The sequence below is a fragment of the Sarcophilus harrisii genome, chromosome 4 (assembly GCF_902635505.1).
Source record: "Sarcophilus harrisii chromosome 4, mSarHar1.11, whole genome shotgun sequence".
Lineage (NCBI taxonomy): Eukaryota > Metazoa > Chordata > Mammalia > Dasyuromorphia > Dasyuridae > Sarcophilus > Sarcophilus harrisii.
The window spans coordinates 370,737,952-370,765,027 of NC_045429.1; the positions used below are offsets into that span (position 1 = coordinate 370,737,952).

The following is a 27,076-nucleotide window of genomic DNA, read 5'->3' on the forward strand; positions in this document are numbered from 1 at the left end:
TTGCATCTGAAAGGGGGATTGAGTCCCCCCCCCCCCCGCCCATTTTACAGATGAATAAAGGACAGTTCACAAATGACTATGTCAAGGTTAGCCTGTTTGTGATATTAGAAATCAGAAGCATTAATCAAAATTTCTAAATGCTGTGACTTTGTGATTAATTCATAAGGTTACTTTCTGGAAGCATAATCCTTTTCCAGAAGGTATTTTATTTCGTTTCCTAAACCACTTTCACCTTACACGGAATCCCCTCCCTAGGGCTCGCCCCTTCCCCACATCCCCAGCCCTATGTCTTAGGAAAGAACGGAGTTAAGATATTCCGTCTCGGGCGGAAGTAGAAAAGAGAAGGAAAATCACAGCCGGGAGGATGTGAAGAGGAGGGGGGAGGGGTCACTACGTTAAGCCCCTCAGACGCGTCACGATCTCTAAACACTGAGGCTATTTTTCTCCGTAACATCCGGGCTGAGGTCGGCCAACTCAGCCTCCAGAGCAGCAGCTTCCGGCCACAGACGGAAATCATTCGCAAAAAGAGAAGGGGAGTACACACAGGAAATCCCGCCCTCTCCGCCTCGCAGAGACGGTGGCTCAAAGGAGTCACGCCGTCGGAACCAGGCGTTCACCTCCAAGCAGGTAAGGCACTGTTCTCGTAATGACTTCCTGATTGCGGTGGAGTCCGCAGGCGTGGACAGACTCTGTCTTTAGAGAGAAGGCTTCTCTCCCCGAGGGAAACGAAACGGCGGGGTTGTGACCGCCTTTCGGCCAGCCCGTCCTCACAGTCGCGTTTTCGGGGAGGGAAAGCCGCTTCCCAGGCACCGGCCCCACTCGCTGCTGGGGGCGGAGTCAGCGGGCGGAAGCGGGAGGGAGGAGGTGGCGGGTTTCTTCCTGTAGCCTCGTGAACTCTGGGGTCGGAGAGATGTCAAAAGCTTTACTTAAACCGTTAAGGATCCGTCTCTCATTGGAGGGCTGGACGTGAGTCTGGCCAACCCAAGTTCAGATCCTGATTTTCATACACTCATACTCTCTTTTTCCTCATCTATAAAATGGGAATAACCATAGTCCCTGCGTCAGGGGGTTGTAGCCAATGAGATAAAATGTTTAAAGCATTATGTAAATGCTCGTTATTCTCGGGTAGGCTGGTTACTCCCGGGGCCTCGCACACTTTCTCATTGTGACCCTGCGCTAATCACATAATCTTCTATTGCCTCCGTAGGGATTGTTGAGGGGATTAAACGAGGTAGTAATTGTAAAGTGCCTTATTTTAGCTCCTTATGCCTCATACTTCACCTGTACTTTGCCTTTATTATCTCTAATCCTTCCACCCTAATAATTTTATTTATCTTCCTTCCTCATCTATAAAATGAGAAGTCATAGCCCTTCCTTCAGAGGGTTATATTAAATGAGATAACATGTATAAATTTTATATATAGCATAAAGTTAACCAAGTTCAAGTTCACACTCTCCTCAATACAAATTTATAGGATAGAGTATTTCTTTCAAGGATAAATGGCCACAGGATATGAACAGATTCCTCCCTAAAACCCCCAAACTGCAAATTATTAGCAAATGCATGAACAATTGCTTCAGATTACTAATAAGAAACGTGCCAATCAAAGTAACGCTGATTCTCACCTTATAGCCAACAAATTTTCAGCGATAACAAAAGAAGGAAACAGTCAGTTCTGAAACAGTCATGAGAAAAGACTGATTGGTGAAACTTTATATTGGACTTAAGCCAATTCAGTGCACTTTGGCTCCTTGTTACCACTTTAGGCAGTAAGATTCTACTAGGAATCTGCCTTCTTTTAAACAATAAAGGAGGAAATGGTCCTTTTTTTCTATGATAGAAGTAAAAATGTCAGCGCCATCCATGAAAGAAAGGCAAGTTTGTTGGGGAGCTCGCGATGACTACTGGAAGTGCTTGGATGAAAATACCGATGATGCCTCTAAGTGTAAAAAATTAAGAAGCATTTTCGAATCAAGCTGCCCCCAACAGTGGGTAAGTAATGCTAGCATTTACTTATCTTTTTAAATAGATAAGGAGGCAAACCTTCATTTTTAATACATTTTATTGATGTTTTATAAACATCATTTTGTACAGTGCTTGCTATAGAGTATCCATTTCATAAATGTTTGTTAACTTGGGAAAATGTCTGAATATATTGTTGTTCATGTTCCTGAAATAAAGTATTTTGTGGTAGAGGGAAAGCTTAGCAGTGTCTATTCAAAAGACCTTGATTCACATCCCAAGTTCTGTTACTTTGTGCCCCTAGACAAATCTACTTCTCAGCCTTAGTTACCTCATCCATAAAATGAGGTTGAACTACATCACTTCTGAGATTCCATTCAGCTCTAAATTTGTGATTCTATTAATAGGTCTTAGTTCTTGATTACCACTTAACAATAGCTGACATTTATATAGTACTTTATTTTTACAAAACACATTTCAAACATTTTTATTTGAGTGTAGTTCCAAACTAGAACCACACTTAAGCATATGCCATGGTTATCTAATGAATAAACCAGGTGTTTTATTTTTTATAAATCAGCAATCTTCTCCATAATTTTCTTAAAGGTTATATAGTCTATGTCAGAAAAACATAAAATTTTTAAGTATTACTATTGGTGCCAAGCCAATAGTAAAATTATTCTTGCTTGCCACTGATCCTGAAGGGGTGGCTGTGAGGCAGAGGGAAGAAGGTTAAGAGAGAGAACTCTGGAGGTAGACAGAAATAACAAGAGGTACTTGATGCTGGGAAATGTTATCTCTGTGTTGTCTAAGATAAAACCTTCTCATCTATCTCCACCTCGGCTCCAGGCTTTCATCACTTCTCACTTGAACTATTGCTATAATCTCCTAATTAATTAATTGATCTCCCTTTCCCAGTCTTGGCTCCATATAGCCACCAAAGTATTATTCCTAAAGCCTAAGTCTGAGCTAATCACTCCTCTGTTCCTAATTTCATTAGTTCTCCATTATCTTGAGAAACAAATACAAATTCCTTTGACATTTAAAGCCCTTTACAGCTGGGCTTCAATCAACCTTCCTAATCATATTCTTAATCTTTAGTCCTGTTTCCTGACATTCTTGCTGTTCATTTTGCACACATTATTCTCTCCCCTTTGTCCCCCATTCCTATGCATAGACTGTATGACTTTTGCCCTTTAAAAGCTAAAATTTTTTTCAGTGCAGAGCTCAAATACTACCTGAGACCATTTCTGACGCTCCCTATACTCCAACTCTTAATACCTTCCTTCCCAAATTACTTTGTATTTATTTTTTATTTTATATTTCAGAGATACTCATGTGTTTCCATGTTGTCTTCCTTGAACAGAGAGTAATCTTCCTTGTGGCAAGAACTAGTTCAATTTTTACCTTCTACTCCTGGATAATAGGAATTCAGTAAATGCTTGTTGGCTGCTATCTTTGTTGTGTTATTTACTCTTGGTTTTATTATGTTGAATAGGATAAGCACAATTAGCTTTATTTGTACTTTGCTCACTTTACCTCCCGTTAGAACTGAGTAAGATTTTAAAGATCAAGTTGTAAATAAATGCATTTTGCTTGAAACCTAAAAAATAAAGGGACATTTCAGGAGAGTGTAAAAATGCAGTAGTGAAAGTCAGTTTAAGTATTTGCCTAATTTGTACAACTAATTATTTGAATTGAAAGTTATACTTTCTTGATAATTGAGTCAATTAACAGTTTTTCTTATTTCCACATTAGATCTTAATCTCTTATTGTACTATTGCAGAAGTAGCAGATGCAGTTATATAAATGCAGAAAAACTTTATATAAAAATGCATATATATATATATATATAATTGTGTGATATAACTTTTGACCAAATATTTAACCAAAAATTTTACAATAAGATGCTTTTAACCCACCCAGCCATTCCTATCCGTAAAAGAAAAAAAAGGAAAAAATTCAAACTTCTTTTCGGGTACAAAGTTCCAAAAAATTTTACAGATTTTCCAGGCTACAGGGAGTACTGGTATCCCTAACCCTAGTGATGTGGAAGAGATAACAATGGAAGGCAAAGTATAGGTGGGGTGATGAGGTTTGAGCCAAGGAAATGTCATATATGTATAATTTCTTCTTACAGATTTCCTGTTGAAAAAACACTATACTTGTTAGTAGTACACATCATTTCTGCCTATAGTTTTGTCAGGATAGATAAATATCAGTGAATTATTTTCTTAAAAAAAAATAAAATAGAAATGGCCATTTTTGGTTGTTAATAAAATATTTCTTAATGAAAGGAAAAAACTCACTCCCTTCAGAGTCCTAAATATAAAGAGATTCAATCATATTATTGAAAATAGCACAGCAGTTTTTAGAGCCAGGATATCCTTATTTCAAGTCCTACCTTTGACCTAGACTAGCTGTATTGATCTTAAAAAGTCACAGTACCATAGGCAGCTCTTAAGTCTAGAAAAAGTACCAATCTGCATCATTCCATAAAGTTTCTTCATCCAGCCCCAATGCCTATTAAAGCCATCTGGTATTTTACTCTGGAAGGAGAAGTTAGCAAGATATCATCAGTGCAGGCTCCTTACTTTAATACAGAAGCTCAAACTCAGAAGGCTCAAGAGCTTATCCAGGGTCACTCATTAACTTTGTGATAATCCCAGTTACTTCTGGGTTCTCAGTCCAGTGATCTTTCCATTATATAGTGCTAACTTATGTTATAGCTTTTTTTAATACATTTTTTAGAAATTGTTGATGAGATGATTCAGGCCAGTTCCAATAATCTTGTGATGAAGAGGGCCATCTGCACCCAGAGAGAGGATTGTGGGAATTGAGTGTGGATCACAACATATTTTCATTCTTTTTGTTGTTTGCTTGCATTGTTTTCTTCTTCATTTTTTCCCTTTTCGATCTGATTTTTCTTGTGCAGCGTATTTGTGGAAATACTTATAGAAGAATTGTACATGTTTAACAGATATTGGATTACTTGCCATCGAGAGAAGGGGATGGGAGGAGGTGGGGGATTTGAAACACAAGGTTTTGCAAGGGTGAATGCTGAAAATTATGCATATATTTTGAAAATAAAAAAGTTTTAATTAAAAAATATGTAAAATTAAAAAAAAAAAGTTTTAATGCCCTTTGGTTTTTTATTAGTAGCTAGATGGCCCAAAGGATAAACCTGAATTCAAATCTGGCCTCAGACAAGTATTAGCTGGGTCATCCTAGACAAGTCTCTGGCTCACTTTCCTTATCTGTAATATGGGGATAATCATAGCTTCTACCCCCCAGGCCTGTTGTAATAAGGATATTTTAAAATAAGTGCCAAATGTTTTACAAACTTTAAAGCACTATAAAAATGGTTTTATCATCATCCAAGTCATTTCCCAATATACCCTCCTATGTAATCAAAGACGTTTGTTAAACAAAACTAATTGACAAATTATGATATATACAACATTCTGTAACTCTGGTCTCATTTATTTACTGAGGTAGAATTGTGTTTCATCACCTCTTCTCTGGGACAAAAGCTGGTCATTAGTTATCAGTTTGGCTTTCTTTTGGTTTTGTTTATATCCGTGTAGCCATTGTGTTTATTCTAGTTGTTATAGTTCTCAGAATTCCAATTTCTCATTTCTTAGTGGCTTAGCAGGATTATTATATTACTGAACAAATGGTAACTCACATGTAAATAAATTTATAGCTTTTCAAGTTCCTTCCCTACACTCACGTTTGAAGCCTTTCACACAATGGGAGAGCCACAGCTTTTTTCCACTGGTAGCTTTTTCTAACTTGGAAAGAAAGTCTTGCCAAATTTTCACTGTTATATAATCTTCAGGAGCCCAAAGTCACATCTACATCATGACGAAGCTTCTACAAAGTGAAGTACTTTTTGTATAAAATAATTTATTTAACGTATTCATATCGTTTTGGCATAGTCACTTTAGTTTGTAAAAGGCAACTGAAAAATCGTTTTAAAAGTAATAGTAAGCATAAAGTTGTAAAGATGAAATCTGTGCTTCTTCATTTTGTTAATAGATAGTATATATAAAAGTGGTTTTATCTGGATATAGTAACTTTGAATTGACTATTAAAATCATTTACAATCATATTCATTCAGGTTTTCTTATTTTTTTTTTAAGGGTAGAAACATATTCTTAAGGTATTCAAGCACCTTCTAGAAAGCATCTTGGTGTTACCAACCCTATTGTACTATTTTTTTTTTTTTTTTGGCTGAGGCAATGGAGGTTAAGTGACTTGCCTAGAGTTACATAGCTGAGAAGCATTAAGTGTCTGAGGTCGGATTTGAACTCAGGTGCTCTTGACTTCAGGGCTGGCGATCTATCCAGTGTGCCATTTAGTTGCCCCTTATTAACTTTTTAAAGTTATACTTATTTATAAATAACTCTTCCTTGTTGCGGGCTATCTTAAGCTTAAACATTTTTATCCTTTCTAAGGAAATCTTAATATTTTTAGGAAAACATTTCCATCAACTTATACTGATTTAACATTACTAGGCTTGTTTTAGCTCTAAATCTTGATTCTATGACATGTTGTTCAGATAATGATTTAATTTATTGACTGCTTTTAAATCTTTGCTCACTTTGCCAGGCTGCAATTGTCCTATTTTTACTTTGACTCCCTTAATTTTCTTTTCTTTTTAATAGATTAAACATTTTGATAAAAGAAGAGATTACTTAAAGTTCAAAGAAAAATTTGAGGCTGGACAATTTGAACCTTCAGAAAGACCAGCAACATCATAGTTCTCTGTTAAAACAAACAAATAAACAAAGTTACAAGTACTAAGACTTCTTTGTGGACATCGATAAATATTTCTTTTAATACCAGATTGCCTAAATTATGAAGTGTGGCATTTGATCGGACTCATTGTCAACACAGTTCTCCCGCTCTCAACATTACTGGAAATGATCAAGAATCTTGTTGGGTTAGAATATTTAATTTATCCAGGGAATAACTTGAATAAAGTGACATAGAACACTTAATTTATATTGTGATGTGGGTTTTATTGTTCATTTTCATAACACAAAGTAAATAAACAGAAGTTATTTTTTTCTTTTTTTAGATGTCAACTATATTTGAATTTTGATGAAATAAGTATTTTTAGAATTATTACTTTTAAGTGTTTATATTTTACTTGAATGATGAAAAAAACTTTCAGACACTCTAAGATATGATACAATGTAAAATTTCAAGGGGACGGTTTATGTTAGAGTAAAATTTAAGTATTTTGCTACGTGACAGCTGATAAACAGTTAATTTATAAATAATGTAGTCTCTCTTTTAAGAAAATGTAAATCAAGAGGTTATAACCTGGGTTCACATTGTTTTTATTTCTAGTTTCATGACTGCCATATTTCTGTATTTTTGAAACAAATGTTTTAATGATTGTCACGATAAGCTTAAGGGAAAAAAATTATCAACAAACTCTCTTGATTATGTATTTCTTACTCTCTGTTTTCAAAAACAGTTATAAAAGAATAACTGGACACAAACTATACTTTATAAATGACATTATACCCTTTTCTCATAATCCCTTTTAAAAACAGAATTTTAATTTTTTCCAATTACATATAAAAACAATTTTTAACATTCATTTTTTAAAACCTTTTTTTTTTTTTTAAAGCATAATGGAAAACACTAGGCATCAGAAGGCCATCTTGCATTTTCTTCTCTGAAGCCGCCATGTTTCTTTATCTAGAAAATCTTTCAGGACTACTATGAAAATCAAATGATTAGGGAACTAAAGGGACTTTAAGTAATCTAGTCCAAAACTTCATTTCACAAATGAAGGAATAGAGGTCCAGAATTGTTCGAATTTGAATTCAGGTTCTCTGACTCAATCACATTAGCTAATTTATGTGAAGAAACAAGCTACAAAGATTCCATGAAGCTTCCCATGTAATGGGCAACTGGATGGCACAGTAGATATCGAGTATTGGCCTTAGAGTCAGGAGGACCTGAGTTCAAATTAGACAATTAACACTTATTAGCTGTGTGACCCTAGAGAAGTCACTTAACCCCAAATGCTTGTTAAAAAAAAAAAATCAAAGCTTCCCATCAACTATATTGCAATTCCATATATACTCTCCATATATTCTGATTGAATTTTGATTTAAAGAATAAAATCCTTCCTACTAATCCTGACACTTGACTACTACCCTTGAGACTTTATAAACATGTTTTCCAATCCCTCTCATAGAGGTAATTATGTGTTTTATATTTTTGCTATCTCTATAAATGACATCAATGTAATAGTGCTTTGAGAGCAAGGACTGTCTTATCTAAGCTCTGTGCCAATCACCCACTTTCCTAGAACAGGGCTCTGAACATGTCTGAGCTTTCTTGAAATATGAATGATAGATCTACGATTTTTATTAAAGAATAAACACAGGACCCAAAATTGCTTATTACAAAGTTGTATTTAATATTTTAAATCATTAAAATAAATATATCACAAAAAAATACAAAATTTCCTCAATAAAAGTTTAGCCTATTCCGTAAGTGCATGTAGAGTTTAAAAATGTATCTCAGCACCATAAAATCCAGATAAGGCACAAAACTTCTCTTTTTGTAATTACTTTATATCTCTTTGTTTGATCATCTGTTGCCTAGTATACTCCCAAATTAGTAAAGCTCCACTCACATGAACATTAAGGGAACGTATGATGCCATGTTGAGGAATTTCCACACACACATCCAAATGCTGAATCAGGTTTGCTGGGATTCCTTCACGTTCATTTCTGATGAGGAGAAAAGGAACAAAGACAGCTTTTCATTTAGTCAAAATGAAACTAGGATACTACTAGATTTTAATATGGGCATTCAAGGAAAGTAATAAAAGGACACAAATGCTAAATGTAGTTAATCCCAAGGTCACATTCCACACAAAGTAAATAATTAGTGAAATAATTAGGAGGGGAAATTCTTTCTACAAGCACATAAGCATTAGTCGATGAGGAAGACTTTCTCTCTAGAATAGATCTAAAAGTGAATGCCATATGGCATCACAGAAAAGCTAACTCGAATGTCATTGTCCTTAAGGTATATAATAATTTATTCAACTTTAAAAAAAAGAAAGTTTTTAACAAAAGGAAATTACCCCAGTAAAAGCAGAGATTTCTCAGGAAAACAATATTCTGTTAAATCTGAACTTCTAGCAGTTTGTTCCACACCTATGGTAGTATAGCCTTCTGTTTTCTTCTTCTGTAAATAATCAACAAGCTGAAGTGGTTTTACCTAAAAAAAAAAAAAATTTTAGATGAATTGATATTAGAAAATTTTACCTACAGCCCTTGTCAAAAATTAATAACAAAAATTTCAAGAAACCAAGTTTTATAAAATTCTCAAGACAAAAAGGCTACCACACACTGGAAGAATATGTAAAAATGAATAAGCTCTACACTAAAATTGACTTAAATTGAGATAACTGGTTCACCTCAATAAAACCACACTATACTAATAACCACAAATGAGGGAAGAGGTAGTGACTACTTGTTATAGATTGTTTTACAATTGGCTTAATGTAAAATTTCCACAGAAATGCCATTTAAAAAAGACAAGAACTCTACAGAACATTTCCAAATAAGATAATTATATACTTTTTTACTCACCTCCACCAGAGGAAGCCACTGTTCTGCAGAAACACTGAGATACTGAAACTGCTTATCATTGATACAATGAAGGCTACCTACTACTAGAGCTGAGGCCCCAAATATTTCACAAGTCCGGCACAAACCTATAAAATCAAATTAAAAATAATGTTATATATTGGATTACTTGCCAACTAGGAGAATGGGTGAGGGAAAGAGGGTGGTGATGGAATTTGGAACACAAGGTTTTGCAAGGGTCAATGTTGAAAATTTATCCATGCATACATTTTGAAAATAAAAAGCATTAAATTTTTAAAAAGTAAAAAAAAAATGTTAAAAATTATTAATATTAAGTTTACACAGAATGGCTTACTTCAAAACTTTTATGAATTTGTATTTTGCCTATATGGATAATGCCTCTTAATAATATAGATGGCTACTCAATCATAACTATATTAGAAGATGGTCTCTGAAATTTGCTGTGGCCCAAAGAAATGTCACCCCACAGGCAAGATGGTGATGAGCATCTAATCTTAGCAGATACAGTTTTCAAGTTAACATGTCTAAAAACTGGACACTATCTTTCCCTTTAAACCATTTCTTCTTCTAAACTTGCCTATTTCTATCACATCACCTAATGTATTAGCTTCTGGATCTCAACATTAATCAGGACTCCTCACTTTCCAGCACCCTTCATGACCAGTGACTTGCCAGTTCTTATTTCTACCTTCATAACATTTTCTTGCATTCAAACTCTTCTCTATTCCTACAGCTACCCTTAGTGTAGGTCATCCTCATCTTTCATCTAAAGTCTAATTGATCTCCATGTCTTAAGTCTGTCATCTTTCCAATTCATCCTATCCACTGCTGTCAGTGATTTTTCTTAACCACAGATCTGACAAGGTGATGCCCTTCTCAGTCAACTCTTAAGGGCTTTCTGTGCCACTAGAATGAAATGTAAATTTCTTTTTCTCTTTCCACCCTTACTGGACATTATTTTCTAGACACCCTGCAATCCAATAAAACCAGCCTTCTCTGTTCTTCTCACTAAATACAAACTCTCACCTTGCCTTTGCACTGTCTGCCTTCCAACCTCACCGAGTTACTGTCTTCTTTTAAGATATAAGATGTCTTCTTTTTCAGGTAGGGACAGCTAGGTGGCACAGTGATTAGAGCTGAAGTCAGGAGGACCTGAGTTCAAATCTGGCCCCAGACACTTAACACTTCCTAGCAGTGTGACTCTGGGCAAGTCATTTAACCCCAAGTGCCTCAAAAAAAAAAAAAATTTCCATTTATATTGATTTTTTTCTCATAGTTTTCTTCCCTTTTTAGCTATTTTGGTACAACATGACAAATATAGAAATATGTTTAAAATATTTGCATGTATCTAATCTATATTGGATTGCTTGCTGTCTTTTGAAGGGAACTGGTAAGAAAAGGAGGAAGAAAAATGGTCGCTTCCTCCCTCCCAAATGGCTTTATGTTTAAGTACTTCTTTAACTTTATTTTTGATGGATATATTTAATATGAACTCAGCTCCACTCAGTGTTAATAGGAGTTTCATTCTTTTCATTCAGATCTCTAGTGCTAGTGCCTTGCACAGATCTTGGCAGATCAATTGATTGATTACTAGCTGCTTATCTGAAGTCTTTCAGGCTTGGTGAGACCATCATTGTACTAGCATAGTACTTGAGAATGTTGTATTTTTTTTATAGCAGGATGAGAACTTTAGTGGAGAAGTTAGATTGATAAATATTTTTAAACCTGTGACTTGTGAAAAACAAGGATTCAAATGAGGAAGAAAAAGTTTCTAATTGAATTATACTATCACAAGAAGGAAATGAAATTACAATATTCCTTTTATTGATTTTCAGAGACTGAAAGATACTATTTATAAGTAGCAGGGAAAGATAAATTGAGACATACTATATGTTATATTGTGATGGCCTCAAAAAAAATCACCATAACCCTACCAATTTTTCAATCATCATGTTTTTAGTGCCTACTATAATGCCAGGTACTATGCAAAATACTAGGATACAAACAGAAAAGCAAAACAGCCCCTGTCCTTATGGGAGCTAACATTCAATTGGGGGGGGGGGGGTCCAAGGAGTGAGTACAGAGACAAAATAAACACCCTGTGACAGGGAGAGGAAAGACTAACAACAGAGAGAATCATGAAAGGATGGAGATGCACGTGAAATAAGCCTAAAAGAAAATCTATGACCCCAATGCAGAGCTGAGGAGGAAAAACATTTTAGGCATGGAAAACTCATGTAAAAGCAGCTCAAAGCCAGGACATGAGATCTCATGTATATAGGAAACAATCAACAGGACAATGTGACTCAACTAAAAGAAGTGGATTATGAAGGGTTTTATGTGTCAAACAAGAGATTCCATTTTAAACAAAAAAAGAAATGGAGAGCCACTGAAGTTTCCTGAACAGAGGGGTCACAAGGTGGGACTTGTTCTCTAAAATATATCAATTTAACAAATGAATGGAGGATTGTAGAGAGGGCAGATTTGAAGCAGCTAGATCAATCAGGAAACTTTTGCATGAATCCAAGTGAGAGCTGGTAAAGGCCTAGACTAGGGTAGTTCTGGTGTCTTGGATGGAAGATGCTGTGGTAGTGAAGAGAAAAGACTACTGACTGGATAAATATAAATATAACATATATATATATATATATATATTAAATAAAAAATGAATATAAAAGTGAGTGAATGGAGATTCAAAAATGACTTGTAAATTCTGAATTTATATGACTGGAAGGTCAGTGGTATATTCAACAGAAATAGGAAAATTAAGAGGAGGGTGGGTTTAGGGGAAAATATAATGAATTCTCTCTTAGATATACTGACTATGCTTTATCTTCCTTAGAACTAGTCTTTGTACTAACAAGCTTTCTGTTTTAAATAAAGTTCTCTTTTCTGAAATTTGCATGTGATAACTTCCTTCTACCATGCAACTTTTAGTAAGTGACACCTCCCTGACTTTCACATCTGAGGCAGGAAACACAACTGGGCATAATGGGGAAAAACAAGCAGTACCTAAGGCCTTTTCCATGCTAATGACCATAAAACTATAACCTTTTTTGTTTCACTATTATGTCAGTAGTCAATCTACAGTAGGTTACCCTAGTGTGCAGGCTAGCCTAATGTGCATGTCATGTCAGCATATGACTGCGTTTTGAAGATTCTGGCTTTTAGCACTAGTGTGTCAACCTGTTGCACTAGTTATGGAGATACTGGCTGTTGCAAAAGCAACAGTAATTTTTTTGGAGGAGGGTGACGAGGATAAAGGCAAAGAGCAGGAAGTGGCATTTATTGTCATAATTGAGGAAATGAGATGCCAACAAATACTTCCTACATTGATAAGGAGTTAACTTTAACTGAAATTTTGAGTATCAAGACTGAGGAGCAACTTCTCCATGGGACTATCCTTTCCTTCTGCCTGCTGTGAACTGCATATATCCAGCAATCACTCTGTATTTTTACCTCCTTGCCCTATAATTGATTGATAGCTTCTGTGTTTCCACCTTAAGCCACAAACATTTCCTTGTTTAGGGCCAACCATGCCACATAGTCTTCCTGCTTTTATGATCACTGATATGTGTGACTTGAAAATGTTTTAACAGACCAGGTTAAACATTTTAATATAGACAAAACAAAAGTATACAAGAATTACTGAATTAAGGGATTATTCTGGATCGTTTCCTTTCTTTCAAAGGGCAGATATCATCAATATAATATTAAGTATAGCATAAAGACATCAAATGTATCATCTTATAATATTAAATGTAACAAGAGCCAGTAAAAATTTTATAAGTTAGTAAAAATTATCAAGGATGAGAGTCAGGAAACCAATGATAAAACTATGATATTACCTCCTAAATTGGTTGGCTTATCAATGAGTGAAGCGACTACAATCAATCTGCTAATCGATTTTCCAAGTTTGGCAGCACGATCTTGAAATACCAAATCAAGTTCTAAATCAGAAACATTATTTTTCCAAGGGATCACCTTCTTTTGAACATCAATCCATTCTAATTGGCTGTCTCCTTCAACTGAGTTGGAACCTGGGGGGAAAAAATCAAGATGATCCAAAATAATTGTCTGAACCAATACCATTAATGAATATTAATTGAAAATTTTGAAATAAAATCCTGGCTAAAAAAATTGCAGCAATTTTTTTTTTGAAAATCATTCACTAGATCTGATCAAGATAGATTTATACTGGGGATGCAAGGAAGGTTCAAAATGAGAGAAACAATACAATTATATTTTGAGAAATATAAAAACCACATGATTAGAACAACACAATGCATTTGAAAAAGCCTTTGACAAGGTACATTTATACTAATAAACCTGCAATGCATACTCATGGGAAGATATATTTTAATATGATAGAAAGTATCTAAAACAGAAGGCTTAGTCTTATATGCATTGGAAAAATACTAAAAGCTTTCTCAATAAATATAGAAATAAAGCAAGAATGCTCCTTTTCCCTGTTACCTGATACGGTTCTAGAATTATGAATAATAGCAAAAAATTACAAGAGAAATAAAAGGTCCAGAGATTTCCAATTATATTATGGTTTACTTAGGAAATCCCAGGGAATTAGGAAAGAAACTAACTAAAACAATAGCTTCATTAACGTAATAAAAATAAATCCACAAAAATGAACATTTCTATATATCAACAAAAGGGGATAACTGAAAGTCCCATTCAAAAAATACGAAAACCACAAAATATGAGTTAATTTACTAGACTACATTCAATACTTGTATGAATACAATCAACTTATTCCTTAAAGAAATTCACTTAAATAACTGGAGGGATATTCAATGATACCACTTCCTAAATTGATCTATATATTTAGTGCTATGCCAGTAAAATTAACATAGGTATACTCCATAATTAGATAAAATAATAACAAAATATTTGGAGGAATAAGATAAAAGAAAATAATCTTTAAAAGAAATGAAGGGGTAATATTACTTCCAGACCTCAAACTATTTTATTAATCAGTAATCAATAAAATATTTGGTACTGCTTTTTAAAAAAAGATTAATGAAATAATAAAAATTAAGAATAAAAATAATTTAACTTAATATCCCAGTATGTGATAAGCTAGAAAACAAATTACCTAAGAAGGACCTTTCTAATTGACAAGAATTTCTGGGAAACTAGAAAACGGTCTGGAAAACTTTATGTACCAAAAACAACTAAAAAAATTCATACCCTTTGACCCAGAGTTAATTATATATACCAAAATAGAAGGTATTGCAAAAGCAAGGAATTGGAAACAGAGTAGGTCCTCTAAGGGGAATGACTAAACAAGGTAAGGAAGATACATACAATGAAATACTACTGTGTTATTAAAAAAAAAAAAAATGAAATGAGAAATACAGAGAAACAAGAGTACATATCTTATGAACTGAGACAAGTAAAATAAGCAGAAGCAGAAAAACCATACACAATGACCACAACAAAAAAGGGAAATAATAACAAGATAAATGAAATAGAAAGCTATGAAATTACAATGATCAAGCTTAGCTCAAAAGAATGAGAAGGCAACTTTATCTCTTCTTGGCAAAAAAGGGAGGGAGGGAACATTGGTGTGGAACACTAACGATAATGTCAGACTTCTTCAATGTCTTTTGTTAATTGCTGGAGTTGTAAATTGGTCAAAGCACCCCGGAGAACAATTTGGAACTATGTCCAAAGGTGTATCATATTGTGTATACCCTTTGATCCAGCAAAACCACAATTATATCTGTACTGCAATGAGATTAAAAGAGAGAGAGAGAGAGAGAGAGAGAGAAAAGACCCATTTTTACAAAAACATAGTAGCTTTACAAAGAAATGGAAATCAAGGAGATGTTCATCAATTGAGGAATGGATGAACAAGTTGTGGCATATGATTGTGATGGAATACCACTGTGCTAGTAAGAAATTATGAGCAAAGTGGTTTCAGAAAAATCTGGCCAGACTTATATATAAACTGACTGCAAATGTAAGTGAGCAGCAGAACCTGCAAAACACTGTACAAAATAAGAGCAATATATAATATTAATAATAATAATAATAAGTCACCAACAGTGACTTAGCTACCCACGTCAGGACAATGATACAAGACAATTTCAAAGGACTCTCCAGAAAAAGAACAGCTGAATTCTAATATTAAAATTTTTTATACATTTGAAAAATATTTAATAAAATAAAAATATATTTTAAAATGTGTTTTGTTAGTTCTTTCATTTTTAAGTTAAAATTTCCCATTATAAGGGACAGGACGCTGAGAAGGGAAAGAGAGGGCACAATGGGAAATGTAGATGATATTAAACCAAAAGGTTACAACAGAGTCTATCAGAATTGTATTTTTAACATTAATTTAATATGCTTCTAAATACAAGTGTACTTTAATATGTCCTATACAAAATTCTCATAAACTATTATTTTATACATACTTAATCTGCTCCTTAAAAGCAAAATAGATCCGTTTGATCAGTAAAGAATCCTTTGAAACAGAAATAATCAACTGCACATGTTAAAATCAAATTTTTATGCGTAGATTTTATTAAAGCAAAACTTATATATTATCTTTAATTTGTCCTATAATAATTATTCTAGCTACTGCAAGGTTAGAATGAAGAAGTAAAGCTGGAAAAGCCCTCAGGAGGCAATTCATTTAGTTTGTCCCTTCTTTTAGACAGCAGCCCACAGAAATGAATTTTAAATTACCTTCTTATAGCATTTTCATAATTACAAAGTTTACACACACATATATATATATTACACACATACAAGTGAGTGTATGTTATACACCTCTGTGTACATATACATATATATGTATGCACACATATATGTTTTATAATGCATTCTAGTATCTTTTTCCTTTTGCACATTCCTGTTAACTTTTTGTTTTGTTTCCCTGCTCTATGTAATTTGAATAGTATTATAGGAATTGTGCCTAAACCTATCTTTAGTACTTTATCATGTTATACGCCCTAAATGAATGTCAAATTATAACAATTTTTCAAAGAAAAGTCAATGGATTTAACTGAACATTGAAGAATTCTACTTATAGGCTGTGACATTATAGATTCCTTATTTACTAAAATTCATATATACCTTAAATAACTTTTCTCTAAATAGAAAACCAAAACTGATTGATATAGTGAGGTAAAAAACTGAATTCAGGTACATTTATTAATAAATCAGTAAAATGGAGTCAAAACAACAGCAAAAAGATCAAAATAATTACATTTACCTATATCTTGCTGAGACCAGTCACCTGGTTTTAGTTCACAAAGTTCAGTTTCAGAAAGATACCACTGATATGCTGAATCTACTATTGGAATATCAGTGAATTTTATGAATTTACCAATGGTGATCCACTCATCTTCAACAAGTTCTGAAAGACGTGGAAGGGTATAAAATATGGTCTGAAAAGACAATTGTTCACAAATTTTAATTCCATTCTTTAAGCAAACAAATGAAAGGCATAATAACAACAGTTCTGTGAAATTCTATATAGTCAATTTAAATTCTAACCTAACTCTAATTTAATTAGCTCTAATTAACTTAAAGCTATATAGATGCCCAAACACACTCACAGGGCATGTACTATCTTAGCCTTATTAATTCTCTAATTGTTTTCTGTATTTGTCTTGTGCTCTGTTAGTAGATCATAAATTACTTGAAGATAAGGACCATACTATAAACTTCCTTCTTAATTTCTAACGTGCCTAATGCAAGTAAATATAAAAGCCACAATTAAGCACTTAGTTTCAAGCTCTTTCTTCACCAAGTCTTATACCACAATTTCATTTTCTCATCCATCACATCCTTCTCTCTCTCTTTTTTTTTGGGGGGGAGGGGGGTAGGAGTGGGGGTGGACAGGATGTTGAGGAAGAGAATCATTTTTATAGCTTGAAATCTAATAACACTAATCATACAGATATTTAACTTACAGAATTTATTTAAGGAATGGAAAGGAAAAGAAAAAAAAAAAAAAAAACATGAGATTGTAGAAGAAAAGGATCAAAGAAGATAAACAAGGTATTAATCCAATCAGGCCAGAAGAATGTTAACAAAAGACAATAATGCACAATGAAAAAGTGCATCCTTCAAAAATATGTCAAAGCACTGTGAACATAGAGCAGAGAATGTTGTTGATTTGTTTTTGTTTTTAACAAATGCTTTCTATTTTTATTACAATTAAAACTGGGCCAATATTTCCAGTAATTAAAATCCAAAGTACATATCATAGCACATATTCATGAATTTTATTATATGGACAAGCAATACATAATATACATTAAGAAACTTATTAAATACCTAACAGGTTAAGATATTTAATGTTATAGATATTTCTGAATTATTTAAAGGAAAAATCAAAGGTTTAAAATTCAAAACTGAAGTATTATAATTCTTAAAATGAGAAAAGTCATGTAATTTATATCATTTTCTAGTGTTTGTACTGTGTTGTCATTTGTTTTCAAGAAAAATACTGGGATTTTTGTTTTCTGTTTTTAAATAGTATAAATAAAATTCCACAGCTAAACAAATAATTTGCTACAGAATTTCAGTCAAACAGAAACAGAGAAGTAGTTTTTAAGAAGAGATTTAGAGTTAAATATTCCCTTCCAATGTTTACAAGTCAAATACTAAGAAACAGAAATTGAAAAATGACTAGCCAATTTTCACTACTAAAGAGTTAAGTACAAACAAGTCATCTACAAAATGACAAGAAATTAACAGAACTTTAAAATAAAAAATGATGCTAATAAAAAACATTTTAACCTAATTATTTCCCTTCAATAATTATAACAAAAGAAAGTGTTAATGTTAAAAGCATAGCAAATAAAACTTAAAATATTTTATACTTACCTCTAAACTATAATCCTTAAGTGGATGAAATGTTGCAAAAAAGAAATGCTCTTGAATTCTTTGCCAATTTTTTTTGGCATTCCTGAGAATTAAAAAAAAAAGTATATATCCTGAGAATTAAAAAAAAAAGAGTGTGTGTGTGTGTGTGTGTGTGTGTATGATACTGTGAGAGACAGTTGAGTTTTCCAACTCTAGGAGAAAAAAAATCAAATAGATAAACCTTCAAGAACTACTACATATTTTAAAAGGGAACTGAAACTTTGCCATTCTAACTTTTGAGTTAGAATATTTCTTCAAGACAATTAAAAAACCCTTTAAATATATTTTACTCAATCTTATAACACCACTGAAAAGAAAAGAAAAAGAAATTCCATTTTCAAATTAAAAAATGAGTCAACCTTCTTTAAGGATTCTTGGGCCCATCTCCAATTAAAATTAACAAGAGTCAAAAAAGGGTTAAAAAAAAAACCCTATTATTAGAAGAAACAATTTCACAAGAATAGGGAAGGCAACATTTTAAAAGAGCAGGAGAGGTTCTATCTGCAAGTAATAAACTGAAAAATTTTACTGGGCACTCAATGTCACATGTTTGAAGAGAACCAAGGAACATTTATTCCATTTAATTGTCAGGTGAATAGTTCTCAAGAATGAAAATAAAAACGGCAATTTTGAGAAGTCAAGACGGCTACATATTTACTATGAGCTTTACAATTAAAAGATTATATTAGTAATATGACTAATAATTTGAATATGTCTAATATTCTTGAAAACTGGAAAATAAACACAAAATTACAAGTGCTATTTTATCACTAATGCTCAACTTTTTTTTTCTGTGATTCAAGATGGAAAAGTCCAGCTACCTCAAATGCTCTCACTTATCTTCAAATCCTATCACAACCAATGAGAAAGAAAAATTATGGAAATTTTGGACAAATAGAATTTGTACAAGTCAACTTTTAGATTAATCTACTTATTCTCAAACCTAATTGACCTTATTATTACATAAAGTTTCTCTAAATCTACATGAAAATAAGTTCACCAGTTTCCACAAAATACATTTTAAATAAGAAAACGAATGGATCACAGGTTTTCAAGCAGGAAAGGATTTAGGGGTCAATTAACCAAATTTTCATTTCACAAATGAGAAAAATTGTCATGAAGTAACTTCTCAAAGCCAAGCAGGTAACTTAAGGGACAGAAACAGATTTTGTACCTGGATCCTTTGACTCTATTAAGTACTCTTTTTAGCATTATATCAGATAATTTAAAAATAAACAACTAATAATTACATATTAAAAAAAAAAAACCACACCAAAACATCGCAAAGATACTATTTTATTAGTACTTAGATTAGTTGATTATACTTGGAAAACCAAGAATTTTAGATATTTATACTGTCTTTTGTGTACATAAAGATGACTAATTGTCCACTATAAGTTTCTTATTTAAAAAAATTGAAATTATATGGAGCAATTATTTATTTCTTTTGAGTTCTAAATATGGACTAGTTGATGAAATAAAAAAAATTGCTGAAATAATGAAGGCTATTTGCAAGAGATCATTTTCTAAGCTCTCTGATTCGCTTGTTAGGGGTGTCTTAAGCAAATCATTTATTTAAGATTTACAGGCTCACTTCCCCTCAAAAAATTTAAGAAAGCTTAACAAAATATAAACAAGTCAATTAAAAGAAAAATTAAACAAATGCAAATTAAGAGTTCAAAGAAATAGATTTTGGCGGGTAATATCAATGATAAATTATTGCAATTATTACTGAACTTACTGTTTCCCAGTAGCTAAAGGGAAATAATTTAATTTATCAAGTCTTGTGTGATAATGTGAGCTAAGAAGTTTGTCTTAAAAGATAAATGTTTTGTGGTACTAAATTAAATGTGTTATTTATGAAGTGACAAAAGAGACACTGGGGACCAATAATGGTTATTGTTTCAAGCGAAGTTTTATAAAAGGCACAAATATTGTTCAAATGACTTTTTTTTAAACAAAATTAGTGAAAACATTTCTATAGAATGCTAAGATAATATGGTCCAAGTACAATGAGTTCAGTACCACTGACTGACTTCTTGAATTCTCATAACCTGCTCATTTACTCCTGCTCATTTACTCCTGCTCATTTACTCCTGCACGTGCTGCTGCATGAAGCTGGAAAAAGATTAAACCATGCTGAAAGAGTCCATTACAAACTTCTATTATAAAAATTAGGCCCTCACTGCAGCAAGGAAGTCCTTTTATACTGCCTTAATTTACTATCCCATCCATCACAAGAGTTTTTCCAAACCTTTTCAATTCTTCACAAACCTCTCAAAACTCTCCCATTCTTGACTCAGTTGAGAAACTTAATTTATATTTTATTCAAAAATTGAACAAATTCACATTTTTTTTTTGTTGAGGAAAAGATAAAGATGTTCCTTAAAAAAAAAAAAAAAAAAGTATTATCTTCTCCCCTTTTCCTTATCTCAAATACCACTCAATTGTCTTCTGTCACATATTCATTTCCTTCTCATGTGAAAGCTGGCTCTTCTCAGTGCCAAGCCCAACCTTTCCATGTGTAAAAGTGAAAAACATGCTATGCCAACCATCTTTAGCAGATTTACTCTTCTCAATTATTTTTGATCTGTCTACTAAATACTTCCTAACTGTCTATAAATATGCCTTTGTCTTCCTCATCCTCATTCAATCCAAACTTCCCAATAGCTAATGGCTATTGTCCCCAGCTCTCTTTTCTCTTTTGTGGCTAAACCCCTTATGAAAGATACCTTTGAGAGGTACTTCCTTCCTTTATTCTTCTCTGGAGTCTGTTCTCTGATTTCATTCTTCAGCTAAAACTGATCTCTCCAAAGTTACTAACAGTTTCTTAGTTTCCAAGCCAGTTTCCTCATTTTTCGTGCTTGTCTTGTCTGTAGCCTTTCACACTGTGATCATATTCTTTTCTTGACAGCTGCTTCTTACTAGGTTTTCATGACATTACAAACTCGTTTTCTGTGACTTACTGGACCTGCTTCTTCTCGATCTCTTTTGCTATATCCAAGCCACATCCACTCACTGGTTGTTGGGTGTCCCACAAGGCTCTGTCCGGGACTTGACCTCTTCTCCCTTTACAATATTTCATTTAGTGATCTTGTCAGATCTTCTATGAATTCAAATATTTTCTATATGCCAATACTTCTCAAATCTACTTATGCAATGCTAACTTCCCTACAGACTTCCAGCCTCACATCTCCAGCTGCCTTTTAGACATCTCAAAATGTCCTGCAAGGATCCTCCATTTCTTAACTCTTAATATTTTCTCAGGATTGTCCCTCAAACCTAGAATCAACTCCCTATTGCTTTCTCTGGCTTCTTTTAAGTAACTAAACTAAAACCCCATCTTGTACAGGAAGACTTAATTAAGACTCTCTTAATTATTTCATATTCATTCTGTAAATAGGTTATTAATACATATTTGTTTCCTTGCTGTAAGAGTCTGGAAAAAAAGGACTGCCTTTTCCCTTTCTTAGTGTCCCTTATACTTAGTATGCATATTGTCTGGCACACACTAGATACTTAATAAATGTTTACTGACTGACTGATTGAAATACTTTACTTTCTGATGATTAAAATGGTAAACTCTAATATACAACTAGTTTACATAATTCTGTTTCAAATTTCCTAACTAGTACCTATGTTTTGAGTGCTAATAACATTTATTCCTTCAAGTTCTCATGTAAAAGTACTACAGTATGAATATAAATTGTCATTGTTGATGAGATCTATACATATCACACACACACACACAATTTTCCCCCTGGACTTATGATTTCATTGAGTATAGGAATTTCCTTCACAAATGAAGACCAATACCTTTTCTATAATTTAGTCTTAGGGGCTTGTAGGACTTAGGAGTTAAGTGACTTGTTTACAATAATATGCCAGATATGTGATCTTCTCAGCTCTAAAACTAGCTCTCTCTGCTATAACCAGCTGTTTCTTTTAACGCTTTAACTATAAATAATCAGCATCTTTAACAACAGGCTCCATTCATGTCTCAGGCCTCTGGAAATTAATAAACTTTTCAGCATTTTCAAGCTAATTATAAACTGAGGTTTAAGAAGCCTAATCATTCCACTGGTGGAAGGAGAAAAACAAGTACAGTAAAAACTGGACTGAAATAGAAATCAGAAGATTTAGGTTTGAATTCTCTCTGCCACTTATTACTAGGGTGACTTTGGGCAAGCTGCTTCACCTATGTGAGCCTCAGTTTCTTAATCTCCAAAATGAGTCAATTAGATTCAATGATTTCCAAGATCTCTATTTATGTCTAAATCCTATGGTCAGATAGTATTTGCCTATATGGTCCAATCAACCAAGTATTTAGCAGCACCTCAAATAAGCTTATAATCTATTTTAGAAAAGTCTAACACATACAATCAAAATGAAACTAACTCCTACAGTCCTAGACCTGCTTAATAGTATTTTGTGAAAAAAGTTGAAATTGGTTATTATTTTTGTATAAATCTCATAGTAATTCTTTCTGAAAATACAAAAAAAGTGATACAAAGGATAAAAGGTTTCGAAATATAAAATTAACAAAAGCTTAAAAATCAGGCTCAATATAAAATGATAGTTAAACTGGATGAATTCGAATTTACTAAGTTGTTGTAATATCTCCATAAACACAAAGATAAAGAAAACACAAATGGCTGCAATTTGTCAAACATATTACAGAACCAATATTATCATATATATATATATATATGTATATAGTTCAACCATAAGAGACATAAACAAAAGCACTAATTATAAAATTTTACATACCCTACTCCATGCATGTTTTCTACTTGATGAAGACTGGATTCTATAACAGCAGTCAAAGCATCAAACTCTTCTATATGCAAAGTTTTGCACATAGCCCAGATTTTCTTAAGCGCTAATAAGGCATAGAGTCGAACACTAAAATTATGGTTGAAACACCACTGAAGTATGACAGTAAGAGCTTGTTTCAGAACAGGTTTCTAAAAGAAAAGACAAAGAATCTTCAAATTTAGACACAAATCGTTATCTGTTACCACCTGACCAAAAAAGGTTAATAAATGGTAGAGATTCCATATTAGTAAAAAGGGAACAAGACTTGGAATGAGAGGAACTGGGTTTATTGTTTAGTGGCTGAGTGAAAGTCAAGTCACTTAACCTTTCAGTGCCTGTTTCCTTATCAATAAAATGGGAATAACATACTATCTACCTCAAAAATCTACAATGAATATGAGTTAGGTAAATATAAGTAGTAATCATTATTATAATATATTTTGTATAAGTACCCAGAAAGTGTGATAAATCTATGCAACCATTATTTTTTAGATTATGTATTTTTACATTTGCATCTTCAGAGAAAAAAAAAAACACCGACAACTCTATGGCTATTTAATACTTAAAAAAACCACTTTAGTACTAAGGTTAATTTAGATTAAATTCTATGGCCTTCATTCTTGATTATTTCCTATTTTTATCATGGATACAGTAAGTCTATTCATAGTTGTTTACCTGCTGTCTCCACCTGCCTTCTCCTGCATAATGACTATGAGCTCCTCTAGGGCAAGGATTGTGTTTTCCTTTATTTGTATCCCCAGAACTTATCACAAGGTCTGGCACATGTTAGGAGCTTAATAAATGCTTACTGATTAACTGATATGCCTTAAAATCATGAGTGCAATCTTAAAAGTTCACCTAATACAGTAAGGTCCCTTCATTCTACAGATAAGGCCTAAAGAATTATGATGATTTGTCAAAGGTCACAAAATGAATTAGTGGCACAGGCTCAACATTAAAATAGAAAATAAAGTGTATGTTAAAGTTTAGCTCCAAATATTCCTATCACCTTTTCTCTATCTACAAGTTGAAATATCTTTTAAGAGCAATCCAAGTGTTTACAAAAATGCAAGTGTTTACAAAGTAGGACTCCACTTAAAGAGCTACTGTTTTCCTCATTATTGATTTTTTTTAGCTACTGTTTCTTCTTTAATCATCTAGGACTCAGCACTAAGAAAGTGATAGGAAATTAAGATATATAAAGAAAATAGCAAGGCAGTTTAGCTTTTTTTATTCTTTTTCAGTAAACTCAAAGATTATTTCCCCTTTACAGAAACTGATACCATTGCTATTAATCTTGTAAAAAAAATTTCCAGTTTGTAAGAAAAAGCAAAATGGCCACTTGGAAAATTAAGTTAAAAAATAAATTTCTACTATGTATCTTTAACACTATTCTAGACAAGGGGATCTTTCCATTACAAAATATCACAATAACAGGCTTTATATAGCTCTTATGCCAGATAAATTAAAAGCATTTAAATAATAGACTGCCTGAAAGAAGCGACAGTTTGTCTAAATTATGTCTCTTTCTTAGTATCTGGTACAGTCTTTTCATACATCAACTGCTCAATGTTTTGTATTTATATTTCAACATCCCTACGAGGACAGTAGCAGGTCTGGCAAGGGAACTGAAATGTATAAAGCTAACAGTCTTTTACTGATGACTCAATGACTCCCTAGTAAAAATGATACTGGACAATCAGAATCTTGATCGATCAATATGCATTTATAAATGACTACTTTATACCAAGCACTGCACTAAACATTAGGAATAAAAATACAAAGAATTAAACACCTAGTCACAAAAGGAGTTTCCATAATAATGGAGAAGATAAGCAGTACACAGTTAAAAACAGTATAAAGGCTCAGAAATGGGAGTTAAGAGTATCATAGTGAAAAATATAGAGAAGATCAATTTGACTGGACCACAGATTTTAAGAAAGGAGATGCCAGACACAGATCACAGATCTTAAGGAAGGAGTGGATAAGTATCTTATCTACCAAGTACTGCATGTCAGATGAGGTATCCTATTCACTAAGTCATGCTCACTTTCCTATATAAAATCAAAAATCCTCATTAAGATAATAACTGGGTTTTCCTTATTCTCAAATCACAAGGATTATTATTTCAGAATATTAAGAAGACTATTGTTAGAGAGAGGTAGCTTGCTTTATGTACATGCAAAAACTACAAGAGCCAAATTTTTAAATAAGAGAGAGAGAGAGAGAGAGAAAGAGAAAGAGAGAGAGAGAGAGAGAGAGAGAGAGTGTGTGTGTGTGTGTGTGTGTGTGTGTGTGGTTGTTATTGTTACTTACTAAATTAGCTATTCAGATACTCCTGGCAGGTGGAAATCTTAATTGGCACATAGACAGATCTATCTTTAGGGTCAAAACATAAGTTGCTTAATAATTAAGTTAGGGAGAATGTATATTGACAAGATTGTCATAAAGGACTTAAATCATTTGGTCAGCATGGTTGTGGCACCTTTAAAATGGCATGAGCTTCCTTTATTGAGTCAGTCATCAATATTTATCAAGAGTCACTGTATCTTCACTATCACACATATGCCAAAACAATTAGCAATATATTTTTTCTGCATTCCTTAAAATGATTTTTGATAAGTATAAACAAAAAAAGACCAACTAGTTGCAATGAGCCGTGGAAAATAGCTGAAATTTACAGAGATCATGGAAAAATGACAGATATACGAAGGAAAGCAAAGGATAAAAGACAGGATATCTATCTTTAGGATAAAAAAAGATATACATGAACTACCAAAAGAGCAATGAAATTACAAGAATAATTACAAAGGATACAAGAATTCAAATTTACAAGAATAAAAAGTAAGAAATCAATAATACCATGAACAATTATGTATAATATACATGGGAAACAACAAAATGAGAAAGGGAAATGATAAGTATAATTGCTTGGCTAAAAGGAAGACCACAAGTCACAGAATGGAAAGAATAGCTAAAATACTTAGTAGTTAAATGAGGAGGTTAGTTTTGAAGACTAAAGAGATAGGATAGGATAGAAGAAAAAGTTCTGATAGAACAAAGTGGAAGATGATTATTTTTAGAGGAAGATGATTATTTGTTTAGGGTATGGTCTAAGTTTGGAGGTGGTACCTGCTACACAGAGTCCAAGTAGGCAGCAAAAGGAATGGCAGTGGTCTAGACACAAACAATAAAAAGGGGATTTGGAATGGCTCAATAGTAAGGAAAAGAAATTAGCAAAATTGAGATTTTTTTTTATAGTGGAAGAATCGATAGGACAAATTGAGAAAGACAGAAACTAAGATAAAAGGATAAGATTAAAAGAAAAAGATGGTCAGCTCTCTGATATATTAATTTTAAGTTAATAATGTAGATCTGGGAGCTGTTCTTATATTGGCTGATGGTAATTAAAGTCATTTATTGCAACAAATAACAACGAAACTCAGTCTACTACAATACCAATTTCTTAATTTTTAAATAATAGAATGATTAAATTTTGTCTGCATTACTTGAAAATTAAAATAACATTACTCTCAATTTCTGAAACTAATTAAGAAAAAAATTTTTCTACTTGAGTGCCAAAATATTTGATTGATTTTAGTAGGCATGTATGAAACATTTTTGAAAAAATGATTATCATTAAACACATTTCTCTGTTCTCAAAAGAAAGAAAGAAAGAAAGAAAATGCTTCTGCAATGAAAAGTATCAAAATATATGTAAATCTTAAAATACTGCATATTTTTG

The 27,076-nt window shown here is 32.9% G+C and overlaps 2 protein-coding genes across 4 annotated transcripts in view; one reads left to right on the plus strand and one right to left on the minus strand.

The window, feature by feature from the left end:
• The first annotated feature begins 414 nt into the window (after window positions 1-414).
• Window positions 415-6,969, plus strand: LOC100923779 (cytochrome c oxidase assembly factor 6 homolog). 3 transcript variants are annotated; one of them, XM_012547960.3, is made up of 3 exons: window positions 415-627; window positions 1,842-1,993; window positions 6,634-6,969. In XM_012547960.3, the coding sequence occupies exons 2-3, from the start codon at window positions 1,850-1,852 to the stop codon at window positions 6,727-6,729; spliced, it is 240 nt and encodes a 79-aa protein (XP_012403414.1). In that variant the 5' UTR covers window positions 415-627; window positions 1,842-1,849; the 3' UTR covers window positions 6,730-6,969. The 3 variants fall into 3 exon arrangements, with proteins under 3 accessions (XP_012403414.1, XP_012403416.1, XP_012403415.1); XM_012547962.3 differs by lacking the exon at window positions 415-627 and adding an exon at window positions 892-966; XM_012547961.3 differs by lacking the exon at window positions 415-627 and adding an exon at window positions 1,030-1,231.
• A 1,418-nt stretch (window positions 6,970-8,387) lies between these two features.
• TARBP1 (TAR (HIV-1) RNA binding protein 1) overlaps window positions 8,388-27,076 on the minus strand; it is a 72,100-nt gene continuing 53,411 nt past the window's right edge. The window contains exons 24-30 of the mRNA XM_023502062.2: window positions 23,284-23,480; window positions 18,475-18,556; window positions 16,853-17,027; window positions 13,464-13,655; window positions 9,598-9,722; window positions 9,087-9,223; window positions 8,388-8,727 (exon numbers count right to left, since the gene is read on the minus strand). Of these exons, the coding sequence (XP_023357830.2) occupies window positions 8,562-8,727; window positions 9,087-9,223; window positions 9,598-9,722; window positions 13,464-13,655; window positions 16,853-17,027; window positions 18,475-18,556; window positions 23,284-23,480 (1,074 nt within the window). The 3' untranslated portion in view covers window positions 8,388-8,561. The remainder of the gene's footprint in view (window positions 8,728-9,086; window positions 9,224-9,597; window positions 9,723-13,463; window positions 13,656-16,852; window positions 17,028-18,474; window positions 18,557-23,283; window positions 23,481-27,076) is intronic.